This window comes from Balaenoptera ricei, chromosome 3 (genome assembly GCF_028023285.1).
Source record: "Balaenoptera ricei isolate mBalRic1 chromosome 3, mBalRic1.hap2, whole genome shotgun sequence".
In the NCBI taxonomy this organism is placed as follows: domain Eukaryota; kingdom Metazoa; phylum Chordata; class Mammalia; order Artiodactyla; family Balaenopteridae; genus Balaenoptera; species Balaenoptera ricei.
Window position 1 is genome coordinate 84,178,057 of NC_082641.1, and position 14,274 is coordinate 84,192,330.

Below are 14,274 nucleotides of genomic sequence, written 5' to 3' on the forward strand. Positions count from 1 at the left end.
AAATAACTTTCCAAAGATACTACCATATCTTTATCAGCACTTGGTATGATTAGTGTTTTTAATATAGCTATTTTGGGGACTATGTAGTGATATCTTGTTGTGGCTTAAATTTACATTACCCTCACGACCAATAAGGATTAGTACCTTTTCTTATATTCATTGGTCATTTGAATATGCTTTTTGTGAAGTGCTACTGGCTAGGACTAGTATGGTGTTGAGTAGAAGTGTTGATACTAAGCATCCTTAGTATCATCCTTGTGCATTCCCAAACTAAAGCAAAAGGTCATGTTTCAAAGTGAACTTTTTGGAATTTTGATTGAAATTACATAAACTCTGCAGATCAGTGTTGAGAGAAATAACACTTTTACAGAATTGAATCTTCTAGTCCAAGGACTTGGTATACAGCTCTGAATTTAGTGAGCTATTCTTTATATGTTCTTGATAAAATTAAGACTTTTTTTAATGTCTTGTATTTACTTTGTCAGAGTAATTCCTAAATTCTTTATGTTATCATAAATGGCTTATTTAAATTTCATTTTCTGTTTGCTATTTTCATATTGAATTTTAACTCATTTTTATATAGAGATTTTACAACTAACAACCTTACTGCATGCTGTTTATTCATTCTAATAATTTATCCATAGAGTCATTTGAATTTTTTATGTATATGATCGTATCTGTGAATGATGACAAATGTCCAGCAAAATATTGAATAGATTTAGTGATGGTGGGCACTCTTGTCTTTCAGTGATTTATTAATTGTGATGATTGTTTCAAGTTTTTAGATATCCCTTACCTGGTTGAAGAAGTTTATCTTTATTTTCTATACCCCTTAGTTTGATGAAGGTTTTTATGTACTTCTGCTTGGCTTCTTTTAGCTAACGTACGTTCATAAGATTCATTGATGTAATTAGTTTTAGTTTGCCCATTCTTAGTGCTTTAAAATATGTATTTTAGTGTAATTTACCCAATTTATCTGTCCTGTTTATTTATTTTTTAATTTATTTATTTTATTTATTTATTTTTGGCTGCGTTGGGTCTTCGTTGCTGTGCGCGGGCTTTCTCTAGTTGTGGCGAGCATGGGTGACTCTTGGTTGAGGTGTGTGGGCTTCTCATTGTGATGGCTTCTCTTGTTGTGGAGCATGGGCTCTAGACGTGTGGGCTTCAGTAGTTGTGGCATGCGGGCTCAGTAGTTGTGGCATGCGGGCTCTAGAGCGCAGGCTCAGTAGTTGTGGCACACGGGCTTAGTTGCTCTGCGGCATGTGGTATCTTCCCGGACCAGGGCTCGAACCTGTGTCCCCTGCATTGGCAGGCAGATTCTTAACCACTGCGCCACCAGGGAAGCCCTACCCGTTCTATTTAGATGGATATTTAGTGTAACTTTTTAAAACATATCTGTTTTCTGTACTATACTGTGAGAGTCTTATAATTTGAGACAGTATCTTATTCATCTGTGTCTTGGCATATGGTACATACTAACTAAATATTCAGTGAGTCATCAAATGGTTGTTATTTAAGTATGCAATCATCACATTTGTTGGAAATATTTGGCATAGAGTTTGAATTTTCTAAAATTTATAACTTCAGATACTGTTTCAGTTTGTGGTTGAGTTGATGGCATTACTGGTAACAAAACTGATCTCTTTTTTCTTACTGTCATTTATTATTATTGCTTATTTATTTGGGCATTGGATGAAATTTAATTAAGTACTTTGTTTTATATGGCTTTTTATTGTCGTTTTATGGTTTAATTTATCCAAAGAGTATGTATTTCTTGAAGTCGGGAACTCTATCATCTGTCTTACAATATCCAGAATAATACTAGGCTGTCATAAGAATTCAATTATTAATTCACTTGAATAAACAAACTTGTATATGTACTGCAAGTGACTACACCAGTTGGTGGTTGAATTTGTTCATCTGAAGAGATTGATTTGTTTTATCTGAATTTTATTATGTTCTATTCTTTCTGCACAGAATGAAGGCAGGAGATCTTTTAAAATTGATAGTGATGATGAGCCACATACTTCTAAGAAAGATGAGGTTGATCGAGCTGTGATATTGTTTAAACCTATGGTATCAGAGCCAATTCATATACACAGGAAGTCTCCACTTCCAAGATCTAGGAAGATGGCTGCAAATGAAGTAAGTATATATCAGAGCATGTCTTTTATTAAGTAAACTAACTATATTTTAATAAAACAGAAAAGAAAATACAGCTTTAATTATCAAGCTTGGGAACCTAACAGATTTTTAATTGTCAACTTTATTTTTCAAATAAATTTTTTAAAATATAGAGGCAGTTAGAAAATACAAAGATTAATTTTAGAATTTGGAGCTTTATAGTTTTCATAGCAAAGTTGAATAGAAATAGTAAAATAAGACCTTTCGAAGACTTGATCCATTATTTTCTTGTCACTTTAAGTTATTCTAATAAAGAACTTTTTGAGAAGTCTGATTTAATGGATCAGGAATAATTTTTGGTTAAAAGTAGTGAGGAATTGCCAGAGATGCTTCAGCAACAGCTGATTCCAATGACACTGTAGATTAAGATGTGAAATTCTGAATTGTTAACCTGATTGCAAAAGTCAGTATAGGAATTTGAAAATTTGATGCTATGGTTGAAAAATTTACCTTTGTATTAAGGTCTATAATGAAATAACTTAGGCTAATTCTTATGCTCACTAACAAAATAACATTTAAATAACTACTAAAATAACATTTAAAAGGAAAGTTGAGCAGTTGGAATAAAGTTTAAGTAAATCTTTAACATCTATATACATTTTTATACTCTGAATACCTTCTTTTTGGGTTATTTATATTCTCTATAGGATGATTCCCCCAGCACTGATTTGAGATCAGTGCTTATAAATGTTTTCTAAATGCTCAAGTAAAAGTATAAGATAGGAAGAACCATCAACTTTTAATTAGAAAAATATTTTTTGTTGATGATTAAATATGCCAATCTTAAGAGTTAGGTATAACATCTAGCAGTTGGTGAGTAAGAACATAAACACCAACAAATGAGAATTATGCTCATTTCTATAGCCCCAAATTATCCAAACGAATGTGCTTTTGATTCTCAAATTTCAAATGTATGTGTCCCAATTTGACAATTATGTATAGGAAAAACATCTCAATAAAATAGATTGTTGTAATTTTACAATGGAAAATGTATACTAGTTAGGGTTCCCGTGAATGGGATATTTTAAGTTAATTATGGGTTGGCCAAAAAGTTCGTTCCGGTTTTTCCGTGCGCTCTTTCGGCCAACCCAATATAAAAGAGGATGATTAACAATCGTAGAATTTGGAATTATTTGTTCTATTATAGCTTAATTTAAGAATGAGAAATCTGGGGTTATGTTCAGTTATCTTTAATTTCAGAAAATTGGGAAATGACATTTATTAATGTAACCTAAAATACCATTTGTGTGAGGGCAGTGATTTTGGTGTTGTTGAACAAAGCAATCTGCAATTCATCAGACTGTTCAGAATTTCACCATTAAACCTTTTTCTGAACTCCAGAAGAAGTCTGTAACACTGATGCAGTCAAACGTATTCTGAGTCTTCATTTTGCACCTCATCTGTATTTGTGAAATCTTCAACAAAATCACTGCCCTTTGTTAACTCTTAAAACGCAGAACACATTTATAAAACCTTTTTCTCGTAAATACTTAAATAGTTGCTTTCAAGAGATTATTTCTATGCCATGCTAAACTTTTACTTCTATAAGGTAAATTATTCAAGTAAAACCTTGAAGACTTTTTCCAGCGTCCATCATCTCCATGGATATCAGAAGTTTGTACTTCCAAAAGACATACAGAGAAAAAGACTATTCTCTTCATTTTGTGCAAGTAGATTTTACTCTGTCCTCACTGTCTGAAACCTGAACATGCAAACATGTAAAATGAGAATGTTTGCTGCATGTTTTGCCTACTGAACTCTATAAATAATCTTTGGAGGGGGTAAATAAATAGATAGCTTGAAAGTGTAAACAAGTGCAATTTGAATCCTCCATCTTATGATCTCTAATTTTTTTTGTCTGGCAGACAGATTTCCTTTCATACATATATACAATGAAGTCTCTTTAACCCTTTGCAGGATTCTTTAGTGCTTTGGGTTGAAAAGTTTGCCCAGTATAGCATAAAACCTCTTGAATATCATATTTTTAACATTGCTAAGATAAAAAATTGTTAAAATCTTTCCAGTTCTAAGAGGGAAGCGACAACTATTAAGCAGTATAAATATTTTGTATATTTAAGATAGTAATGTAATTCTCATAATCATTATTACTCACAATTAGATTTATAAGTGATTCCTATCAATTTCTCAAATATTAAAATATTTGGCTCCCAAATTACTGTTTAATAGTTTTTTAAAAATTGATAAACAAATGCAAACAAACTGTATTTTTTTTTCTTTCTGATCATTTGGCTCTGTTGTATCTAACTTTGCATGCTCTGCTTTTTTTTTTTTTTTTTTTTTTTTTTTTTGCCCCTTTCTCACTTCCAGGAAGAGAGCCCCCTGAGTGTGTCTAGCCCAGAGGGTACTGGTACCTGGCTGCATTACACCAGTGGTGTGGGTACTGGGCGTCGAAGACGCAGATCAGGGGAACAAATCACTTCTTCCCCTGTCTCCCCCAAATCATTGGCTTTCACATCCAGTATTTTTGGCTCATGGCAACAGGTTTTTAAACTTTACTTCATTAAACATTTTTCCTCCCCGTATTCAGAGCAACAAACAGCTGTCTTTGAGGACATCTAATCCCTTATATTTTACATCAGAGTAAATCCTTCTGTTTTTAAATTTTGAATTCACTTAAAAATGCTTGTAATGTCTCACAATATTTGAGGGAAAGAAACCACTTACATTGCATGTGTTTAACATTTTTACTGGGGGGGTTTTAAATATCCAGGATTTTAAAATTAGTCAATAAATTTTATACTCCTGGAACTTTAGCTTGTTAATTAAAATTTTTTAAATGTAAAGAAATCTTTTTTTGACTTATTTATTCTTTAAAATATTCAGAAATGAAATTACATAATTTTATGGTAAGAAAATTTAATAACCTTTTCCCCCATAATTGAGAAATAGATTCCATCTGGAATTTGCTGAGAATGTAAACATTTTTTTAAATATCAAAATTTATGTGGCCCTGTGTTAATTAGCAGGATACATCTAATACTGATGGTTCTCTCCCTCGCTTTCTATTATCTGGAAGTATCTAATAATTACATACAGTATGGGGTTTTTTTAGTTGTATAATATCTTAATGCTCTCTTTAAGATAAAAGGGGACAATGTATATGTGCCCATCAACAATATGCCCCAACAAAAGGGGTCAAAATAAAATTACTTCAGAAAGACTTTTTGTGATGACATTTGGAAACTTAAAATACTATGGGTTTTTTTGGTTTTCTGTTTTTTCACAATGGAAGGTCTGCTCTTACACGTGACTTTTCCAAGAATTTCAGCAATTTCCTTTTGGAAATATAATGCATTGATTATAGGAAAAGGGATTATGGTATCCATTAAGGCTGTGAATATTTAAAGGTTACTCTGATAAAGCCTGTGCATGGATCAGTAATTGTATGGTGATCTCAACAGTCTGTCTGTCCTTTCTTTTGTTTGTGATTGTTTTTTCCCCCTTCAAATACAGGAGCCGTTTAAGAGTGGGCATTTGGCTTCTTTTAAGAGAGAGTGAAATTTTATCAGTCTATTAATTGTTTCTTTTCATCTGTCTTGTTTCATACATGATATTTAATTCTGAATGCCTGCTTCGCACCACTTCATTGCAAGGACCTCATATGAAATGGACTCCCTTCAGAAGGGGATCTTGCATGATCTTTCATAATTTGTGTATTTCTACTAATATTTATCATACAGCTTATTAACCTTTGTCTGTCTGGAACAGGCTGCAAATGAAGTATGGACTTTTTAATTTATTTTACTGTTTTAGTTCATTTATTTTGCTTTCCTTGTGCAGGTTGTATCTGAAAATGCTAATTACTTGCGAACACCAAGAACTCTTGTAGAACAGAAGCAGAACCCTACTGTAGGTATGTGGTCTAAAGGAAGTTGTATTCCAAACCTTAAACTCACTATTTTGCACACATGTAAAACTCTTCAGAGGTGAAAGCATGACCAAATGCTATGCTTTAGTTTTTATTTAACATACACTAATTCAGAAATGTTGAGTCATAAAGCTCAAAATATAAAGTTTTGACGAAATAAATACGAAATAGCATTAATTTTGTTTCATAACCCTTTTGAATGCCCATAATGTAAACTACTTAGTCTAATTGCCAGTGCTCATTTTTTATCTTGTATTCTATAAGTTAAAATCCCAACATGTTTTAATTTAGGAAGGAAACTTCATTTTTCCCAGCTGATAAAGATGAAAATATGCTATTGCATACAAAAAGAATCTACTATTCTGATTAAAAAATTTTTTAAGTGGAGAGTGTTTCAAACCCTATCTGGGTATATTAATTATCTTTTTGGTTTTGGTCATCTCTTAAGGAAAGCCAAAGCAAAACTAATGTACAGTGACAATGTTAATTCTTTATTGACCTATAGAACATAACTGTTTCTTTGCTAACACTCAAGCAAAGCAACATTGAAAAAGACCTTTCTAAACTTATTTTAGTTTTAAGCTCATGATAGATAAACTACATGAGATAATGACATATTATTTTCTGTAAATAGTTGTCTAAATCAGTTTGATAACAGCATAAATAAATTTCATTATGTTTCGACTATGTATGTACTATGATCTCTATACTAAGTTTATGAACTGTCCATTGATGCCTACATACTTGAAAAAATCTCTCTTTAATTACATATATGTTAATTTGATACCTTTTGATATTCCCACAGTGTCTTGCCATATACACACACACACACGTATGTGTGTGTGTGTGTGTATATATATGTGTATATATATATATTACTCCTTTCTTTATGTATCATAATGTATCTGATAAAAATTTACTTAATCCTTACCCAGTGGTAAAAGTTTTACTTGGGTATAAAGACTTTTACTACAAGTTAAGCATCAAATTGGGGTCTTATTAATTAAGATCTTAAATCATTTAAGTATTAGGAATTTAGAGTGATTTAGGCCTGAATGACCACTTAAAAGGAATTGTTTCACCTGGTCTTCTCACAAATTTCATAATAGATATTGATAACTCAAATTCAAGGGCATCAGGAAAGCTTCTTCATTTACAGATATACATTCAAAAATATTGATTTAGTATGATTTAATTTATGCTAGGAGAAGTTTTTTTATATGGCCTGCTCATGCAAATTGATTGACAGAATTCCTTATCATCCTAAATTAATTTTTATGATAGCGTTTTTTAAAATATGTATATATCTAATTACTGTGTGGGCATATTATTTTCCTCAAAGAACATTTTCTCCAGTGTAAAATGCCTCCATTTGTACATACGATAAATGGTGGTGGTGATTGTATTAAGTTGACATTAAAAGTGAATTGTGAGCCTGTTCAGGACACTGCCAAATATGTGTGGTAAGAGCCATGTTATTGCATGCTGCATGAATTCCCAATGTGAATAGAAGAACACCCGTTGTTGTATGTATTTTCTCTAACTCCCATCAGGGTCTCACTGTGCGGGCCTGTTTAGCACCTCGGTGCTCGGGGGTTCTTCAAGCGCACCTAACCTACAGGATTATGCTCGTACTCATCGTAAAAAGCTGACCTCTTCTGGCTGCATAGATGGTATGTGCACACATGCACACACAGATTCATACCTACACCCATGCACACACCCATGAGCATACGATATTTCTCAAAGGCAAGCCTAAGGCCACTGACTGATGCAAGTGGAATCCTAGCACCCTTTGCCTAAGTGACTATCAGTGCTCTGTTATTCACTACTTGGGTCCATGTTTCATCAAACAGTTAATTGTAGTTAGACTTAACAGTACTTGTTCAGTGAGTATTTCACTGAAATATGAAATTTAGAACTACATCATGTGTATTCTTCTTTTAAATAGTTGATAAGCCATATTATAAAGAGGAAATCTTTGCTCTTTTAAATGTTTGTTCATTATTAAACCTTATTTTATTTACTAGTATTGATCTAAATAAATAAAGTGAATGGAATGTTTATAAGTAGAAGAAAATATCATATTGGCAATATTTTTATAAGAATAAACATAAGATGAGAATATTTTAGGACCCCTAGTAGAAGAAAATCCTCTCATTATTGTTAATACACCTTAAATTATAGTATTCAGAACATCTCTTGAGGCTCACAGAAGCTTGCCCCTTTTGTTAATAGGAGTGTTTATTAGTCCTTTCTGAATTAGCTTTATTTGAAACTTTTTCTCATGTATCCACAAATTTATTTTACTCAGTAAAACATGGCTTTCCCAGAATTGCCAGCTCATCCTGCTTTTCTTTCTTTTGTATATTTCATTAAACACTTTGCCTCTGTCATCAAGCCATTTACTTCTTTTAACCAGTTTTTGGCTTATTTCCCTCTCTCATTGTCCCTTCTGCATGTCACCTAATTCTAACCTCCTTATATATTTGTTTTTCCTCCTCTTTTTTTAAGTGTCCTTCTTTTGGTAGCTGTTACGAATTTCAGGTACCTGTTTTTCTCTTTCTCAGACGCCACACGCGGTTCTGCTGTTAAAAGGTTTTCTATCTCATTTGCTCGACACCCAACCAATGGTACGTTTTGCTTTTATTTTAAAAGATAATCCCCTGCTTCATCCTTTTTTATTTTTCTTCTGTTTCACAATATGTGGGGTATACAGTATCATTCTTTTCTCAGTCCTTAATTTCAATTGGCATACAATTCTAACTTATTATTCACCCAAAATATTGATACTGTCTAGCTCCCTTTTTCATCTGTAATTTACACAATAATTTAGCACTACTCATCAAACTTTTAAATGACCACAATGATGATGAGTTTTAATACTTAATTAGCACTTAAAAATTCCTTCTGATTTCTCAAGTGATCAATCTACGTAATTTAAAAAATACAATTAGTATTATTTATTTTCTTTTTAATTCTTAATAATTTTAATGTGTTTTTCTTCCTAATTTATTTTCTTTTTTTTTGAATTTTTGAATTTTATTTTATTTTTTTATACAGCAGGTTCTTATTAGTTATCTATTTTATACATATTGTTGTATATAGGTCACTCCCAATCTTCCAATTCTCCCAACCATGATCACATGGTTGTTTCACTGAGCTATTTAACAAAAATACAGAACCACACTTGTCAAATAGCCAAATGAGATGTGTCTTTGCAAACTTCTTGGGAACTAGGGGATGCAGGTTTCACTGTGTAACATTATTTATGCCTGGCTGTCTAAAGCAAAACCCAACTTGGTCTGGAGCACTCTGAAAACTTCATTCAGCATTCACTTTGTCCTCATGTGGCAATATGGTTTGCAGCTGTCAAGCAACCAATTTTGGGGGGGTACCATTGCTTTTTGTTAGAATTGGGAGGGCTCCTGATAGGAAGAAGACTAGGCTAAAAATCTAGACAACCAGTTCAATTAAATTCAGTTTTTGAGGCTGAACAGGAAGGTTTTGTGGCCGTTATTTATAAGCTGAATTTTGCACTATTACAGCTTTCTTACATAGAGATTTTTTCATGTGGGACAAAGAGGGAATATTTACTAATCATTTTTAAATAACTCAGAATCAAAGAATTTAAAAGAAAACATACACATTTTTGCTTTTATTCGGAATGAAGTTGTTTTTATCCATGCAATTTTTTTTTTCTTTTTCTTTTTAATTGCAAGTAAGTCTTTCAAAAACTCAAGTCAGGTCTTTCAGAAACTATTATGAAGCTCAAGGATTGAACACAAGTTTATAGCCATTCTTCTCCTTCTGGATCCTTTAACAGCACACCTGAGTTAACAGTGCACTAATACTTCTTGAAGGTGGAGTAAGAAGATCTAATCCTCAACAAGTGAAAATTTAGCCTTAAAGCTAAATGTGCTTTCCCTCCATTGTAGCTGTTTAAATGCTACTTTTTGAAGAAAAAGATCCTTATTTGATACAGCTGCAGCTTCTAAAGAACCCACATGCATAAGAACTTCTTAGAAGAAAAACTGAAGTCACAAGAAAAACCGAAGTCACAAGAAAACCAGAGTCACAAAATTCTAAAGAAGAGACATTGAAGCTTTAAGACTGACTATAGTTTTTGTACAAAATGCTTATGTGTTTATAGCCAGTATTGCAAGTTTTATATAGGAGAAATCTTTGTTTACTGAAGCTTAAAAAAAAAAAAAAGCTTTTGTTAAGTTTAACAGAAAATAGAGTAATTTTATATTCTTTTGGTTTAGACTTTTTAAAAAATGTGGATTTTCCACACACTGTGTGACTTGATGCATATAAAATGCATCCCTTTCAATTCTATAAATATTTCTTATGGGTTTCAAATTTTCTTTTTTATGCTGTGTTGTCTTATCTGTCCTATGAGTTGTCATTTGACTCTTTCTTTTTATTTTCCTTAACTTTCATGTTTTTTCCATCTTAACACATATTATGGACTTACCCCTCCCCTTCATCTTTAGTTCAAAGAACATGGTGAAACAAGTATCTTCTGACAGTGCTTTACCTTACTTTCTGGGCCTCTGTGCAGAACACCTACACCTCTATAGGTGCTGGTCCGTTTCCTCTGTGGAATTTCTAGGCTCCAGTGGTATGTTTTTATAGCTTCTAAACATGACAGCAGGGTGGCTTTTTAAACTGCTGCGCTAACCCTTTCACTGTGCATTAAAGAAAAAGTTTACTAAGGATAGATGGAAAAAGATGTAGTCCAAAGGGACTTGATTATATTGTCATTTGCCTGTTATAAAATCTAACAGGCAAGTGCAAGAAAATAGTTGTTACAAAAAACTTATAAACATTCTGAGGAAAGGATAAAAAAGCCACAGTATTAAGTTTAGCGTAATGCAAGGAAAGGGTTTGCGCTTATTTGCATGAATCTTGTACTTTTAAAGAAATGTAGTACTTGTGGAAGCCTAATTTCTTTAGTGCTTAACGTAGGTGCTTTAGCTGCTATTATGGTATTATAGTTTTGTTTTGTTTTAAGTATACGTAATGTTCTGTCATGCTTTGGTTTGCACCTGAAAATCAAACATACCAGTTTTGTTAATCAAAGGATTTGTTGTTTTCATTGAAAGATTAGATTCTCTTTTAACCAGAGTTTCCCTATTGCAACTAAGAATTAGACAGTTCTTGGGTCAGTATTTTCTCCCAAAATTAAATAAATATCAGTCAGTGTTAAAATGAGCACATGCCTGTTGAAGCAGAGAGTTTTCCAGTCTATTTGAGTTTAATTAATTTTTACTTTTAAGTTAAGAATATTAGACTTTATGTAGAAACTAAACATTAAAAGTATTTCTTTTGGAGGAAAACTAGTTTAAATTTTTGAAAAAGTACATGCAGAAAGACTTGTTATTTTAGTTGTATATAAAAGCAATTTTAAAATCCATTCAGTTGAATAAAGTTTAAATAAATAGGCAATATTTATAAAAAGTGAATAACCTATGTCCTATTTGTTTAAAAAAACTGTATATTTAAGTGCTTTTGTTTCACTGATGGTATTAATACATATCTGCATGGTTTGTTTCATGAAATTTTTGTATTTCTGTGCCATTGTTGGATGCAAACATATTTGTATTTTGTATTGCTTTTTACTTGGCCTGACTTCACCCAGCTAGCAATTTCCAACAATAGAATTATTGTGTTAATTCAATAAAGGTAGGTGAAATATGTTTTGGAATTTTAATTTCAGCGTAAATGAATGGATGTTATTTTGGGGTCACACTAGAGAGTATTATTGGCCTTGTTATGACTAGAAAGGTATTTAAAATCACTCTTCACAAGTAATCGCTTAATTGTTTTTCAACAAGAAGTTACCTTTAGCATTCTGGCATCAGGGACACATTATGGCATCAGCTTATTCACCTATCAAATAGACCTGATTCTAAAAAGTAAAAACTGAAAAACCTGTATTTTTTTCTGTTTATTATTCCCCCAGGTTTTTTTCTTTAAGTATTATTCTTAGATTTTACCAAAATACAGAATGAAATTGTGTGCATGCTGTACTATGTGGTTACATTTAAAATGAAATCTTTGTCACATCTTGATCCAACCCCATACTGCATAGCATCTGGTGTCATGACTTCAGCGATCTCGTGTGTTTGCATGTGATAGATTGAAAAGACCTAAACTGTCTAGTTCTAAGCAATGGTCTTCTTCCTTTTTAATTAATGATTTTTAAGATATCCAACTCTTGTTTTTGTTTTTGTTTTTGTTTTTTTTCCCTCAGGCTTTGAATTGTATTCGATGGTGCCATCTATTTGTCCTCTAGAAACTCTTCACAATGCCCTGTCTTTAAAGCAGGTGGATGAATTTCTTGCTTCCATTGCTTCTCCATCAAGTGAAGTTCCACAGAAGACCCCTGAAATTTGTAGGAAAATTATTATTATTATTTGATTTTTAGGCAATAGAGATTATCTGAATATAAAAATAATTATAAAAACATAAATTCAATAGTGATAGTAAATAGAATTTTAGGAGAGAAAGAGAAGAACATTATTTAGAATTCTTTGGTGTAATATGCAATGTACCAGGCTGTTGTCTTGACTCTTCCGCAAAGACTTTTTTTTTTTTTTTTTTTTTACAGAAAGGGGGGAAAAATCTAAGACCCAGCAATAAAATCAGCAACATGTAATATAGAGTCTTGGTCTTATTTTCACATTCCTATTGTATGTCATTTTATAATAAGCTTTTTAAAAATGACAAAACATCAGTCTATATTAACCTACACATGCCACATGCCCATCCCTTCACCACTTTTGATAAGCAGTCATATAGACTCAGAAAGAGCCCTTAACTAAAGAGAGCAAATTAGGACAACAGTTTTTAAAATTGTGTTCTGCAGAAAATATTCTGAAGAGGTTAATTCCTCTGTGTAAAAAAAAAAAAAGGGGGGGGGGGTTGTGGCTAAGTAAGTTTTGGAAACTTTATTATATCCCACCTCCCTTTCGAGAGGTGTAGTTTCATCAGCATATAAACAGCTAAGGTTCTTCTTTCTATAAAGAAAACTATATACCCACATTTTCCAGAACTTACTTGCTGAGAAAACACTTTTTTGATAATGCATTTAAACATCATGTAGAACTATTCTGAGGGACTTCAGTTTGGGAAATGTTCAGGGCTACCTTTTTAGATGTGAGAAGTCAGCTGGCTGTTGTCATTTTCAGCTCTGTAGGATCCTTTGACACATTGGAATTTCCAGTTTAGGAAGCATTCATTCTGGAAGAGAATGCTCTGCTTAGAGTTAAGAGTCTTGCTAGTCCTAGTCATATCTTAGGAAAGGTACAAACTTTCTATGTATACCAACTCCTTTTTGTAAGGAGAATGCTGTAAATATGTTTTTCCCAAGAATGAAATTGGAGGTCTTGGGATGAAAGCCACTTTCATGTGTTGCTGTTACTCTCTTCCCTTTCCTGGGGAACCACAGTGTATTATTCTACAGAGTTCTATTCAGTGTATTCTGTCCAAACAGTGCCCCCTGCATTTTTGCCTTTCTCTTTCACATCTGGTGGTAGAGGTCAGCTTTTAACCATTAAGGGTAATGGAGTGGTATCTTAGTGTGAATGTTCTAAAATATTTCTCTTTAGGAATGGTTTGGGGAAGTAGGTTTCAGTTTTAAATGTACATATGAATGTGTCTCATTCTGAGAATTGATAATACTCCAAATGAAATAACCTGCAAGCTATAAAGTCAAAGTCAGGAAACTGAAGGATGTTCTTCCTTTTATGTTCTCTGTTAGCTGATAGAATGGACAATGCTGCTCCTCAGAACGCAGTAGAGAACCTGAGTAAATAAATTCTCATTTTCTCTTTTACCCTTCTTTATACTTGACATTTCAGTGCTTCCCTGGGTCAGGGATTTATAATCTTAAAATAGAGATTACAGAAAGACTGTAATTAGTAAATAAGAATTTAGGGTAGGCATTAATGCTGCTTTGAATTTAGCAGATCTTCAGTAAATGACTTAAAGGTAAAGTAGCAGTAATGACATCTGTTTTGGAAAGAGAATTTTGGTGGAATATTTACAAAAAGATAATCTTTGAATGTTTATGCTGTGGCATTGCTATCTTATGATGGCTTCATTTCTGTGGTTAGTGAATTCAGTTCCTCAGAGTGTATTATTGAGGTATATTAATGAAATGAAGGATATTAAATTCCTTATCTAGTTCT

General features: G+C 32.5%; 1 protein-coding gene and 1 long non-coding RNA gene across 4 annotated transcripts in view; one reads left to right on the plus strand and one right to left on the minus strand.

Moving 5' to 3' along the window:
- The window catches only part of PPIP5K2 (diphosphoinositol pentakisphosphate kinase 2), an 81,219-nt gene that overhangs the window by 59,381 nt on the left and 7,564 nt on the right, over positions 1–14,274 (plus strand). Inside the window, exons 24-30 of one of the 3 annotated variants that reach the window (XM_059916851.1) lie at positions 1,978–2,145; positions 4,513–4,686; positions 5,986–6,058; positions 7,627–7,746; positions 8,644–8,706; positions 10,641–10,700; positions 12,336–12,476. In XM_059916851.1, coding sequence (XP_059772834.1) covers positions 1,978–2,145; positions 4,513–4,686; positions 5,986–6,058; positions 7,627–7,746; positions 8,644–8,706; positions 10,641–10,700; positions 12,336–12,476 — 799 coding nt within the window. The remainder of the gene's footprint in view (positions 1–1,977; positions 2,146–4,512; positions 4,687–5,985; positions 6,059–7,626; positions 7,747–8,643; positions 8,707–10,640; positions 10,701–12,335; positions 12,477–14,274) is intronic. The other 2 variants (XM_059916852.1, XM_059916853.1) reach the window with 2 other exon arrangements.
- Positions 12,102–14,274, minus strand: part of LOC132362410 (uncharacterized) — a 45,537-nt gene continuing 43,364 nt past the window's right edge. The window contains exons 4-5 of the long non-coding RNA XR_009502362.1: positions 13,231–13,324; positions 12,102–12,467 (exon numbers count right to left, since the gene is read on the minus strand). This is a non-coding gene — a long non-coding RNA (uncharacterized LOC132362410). The remainder of the gene's footprint in view (positions 12,468–13,230; positions 13,325–14,274) is intronic.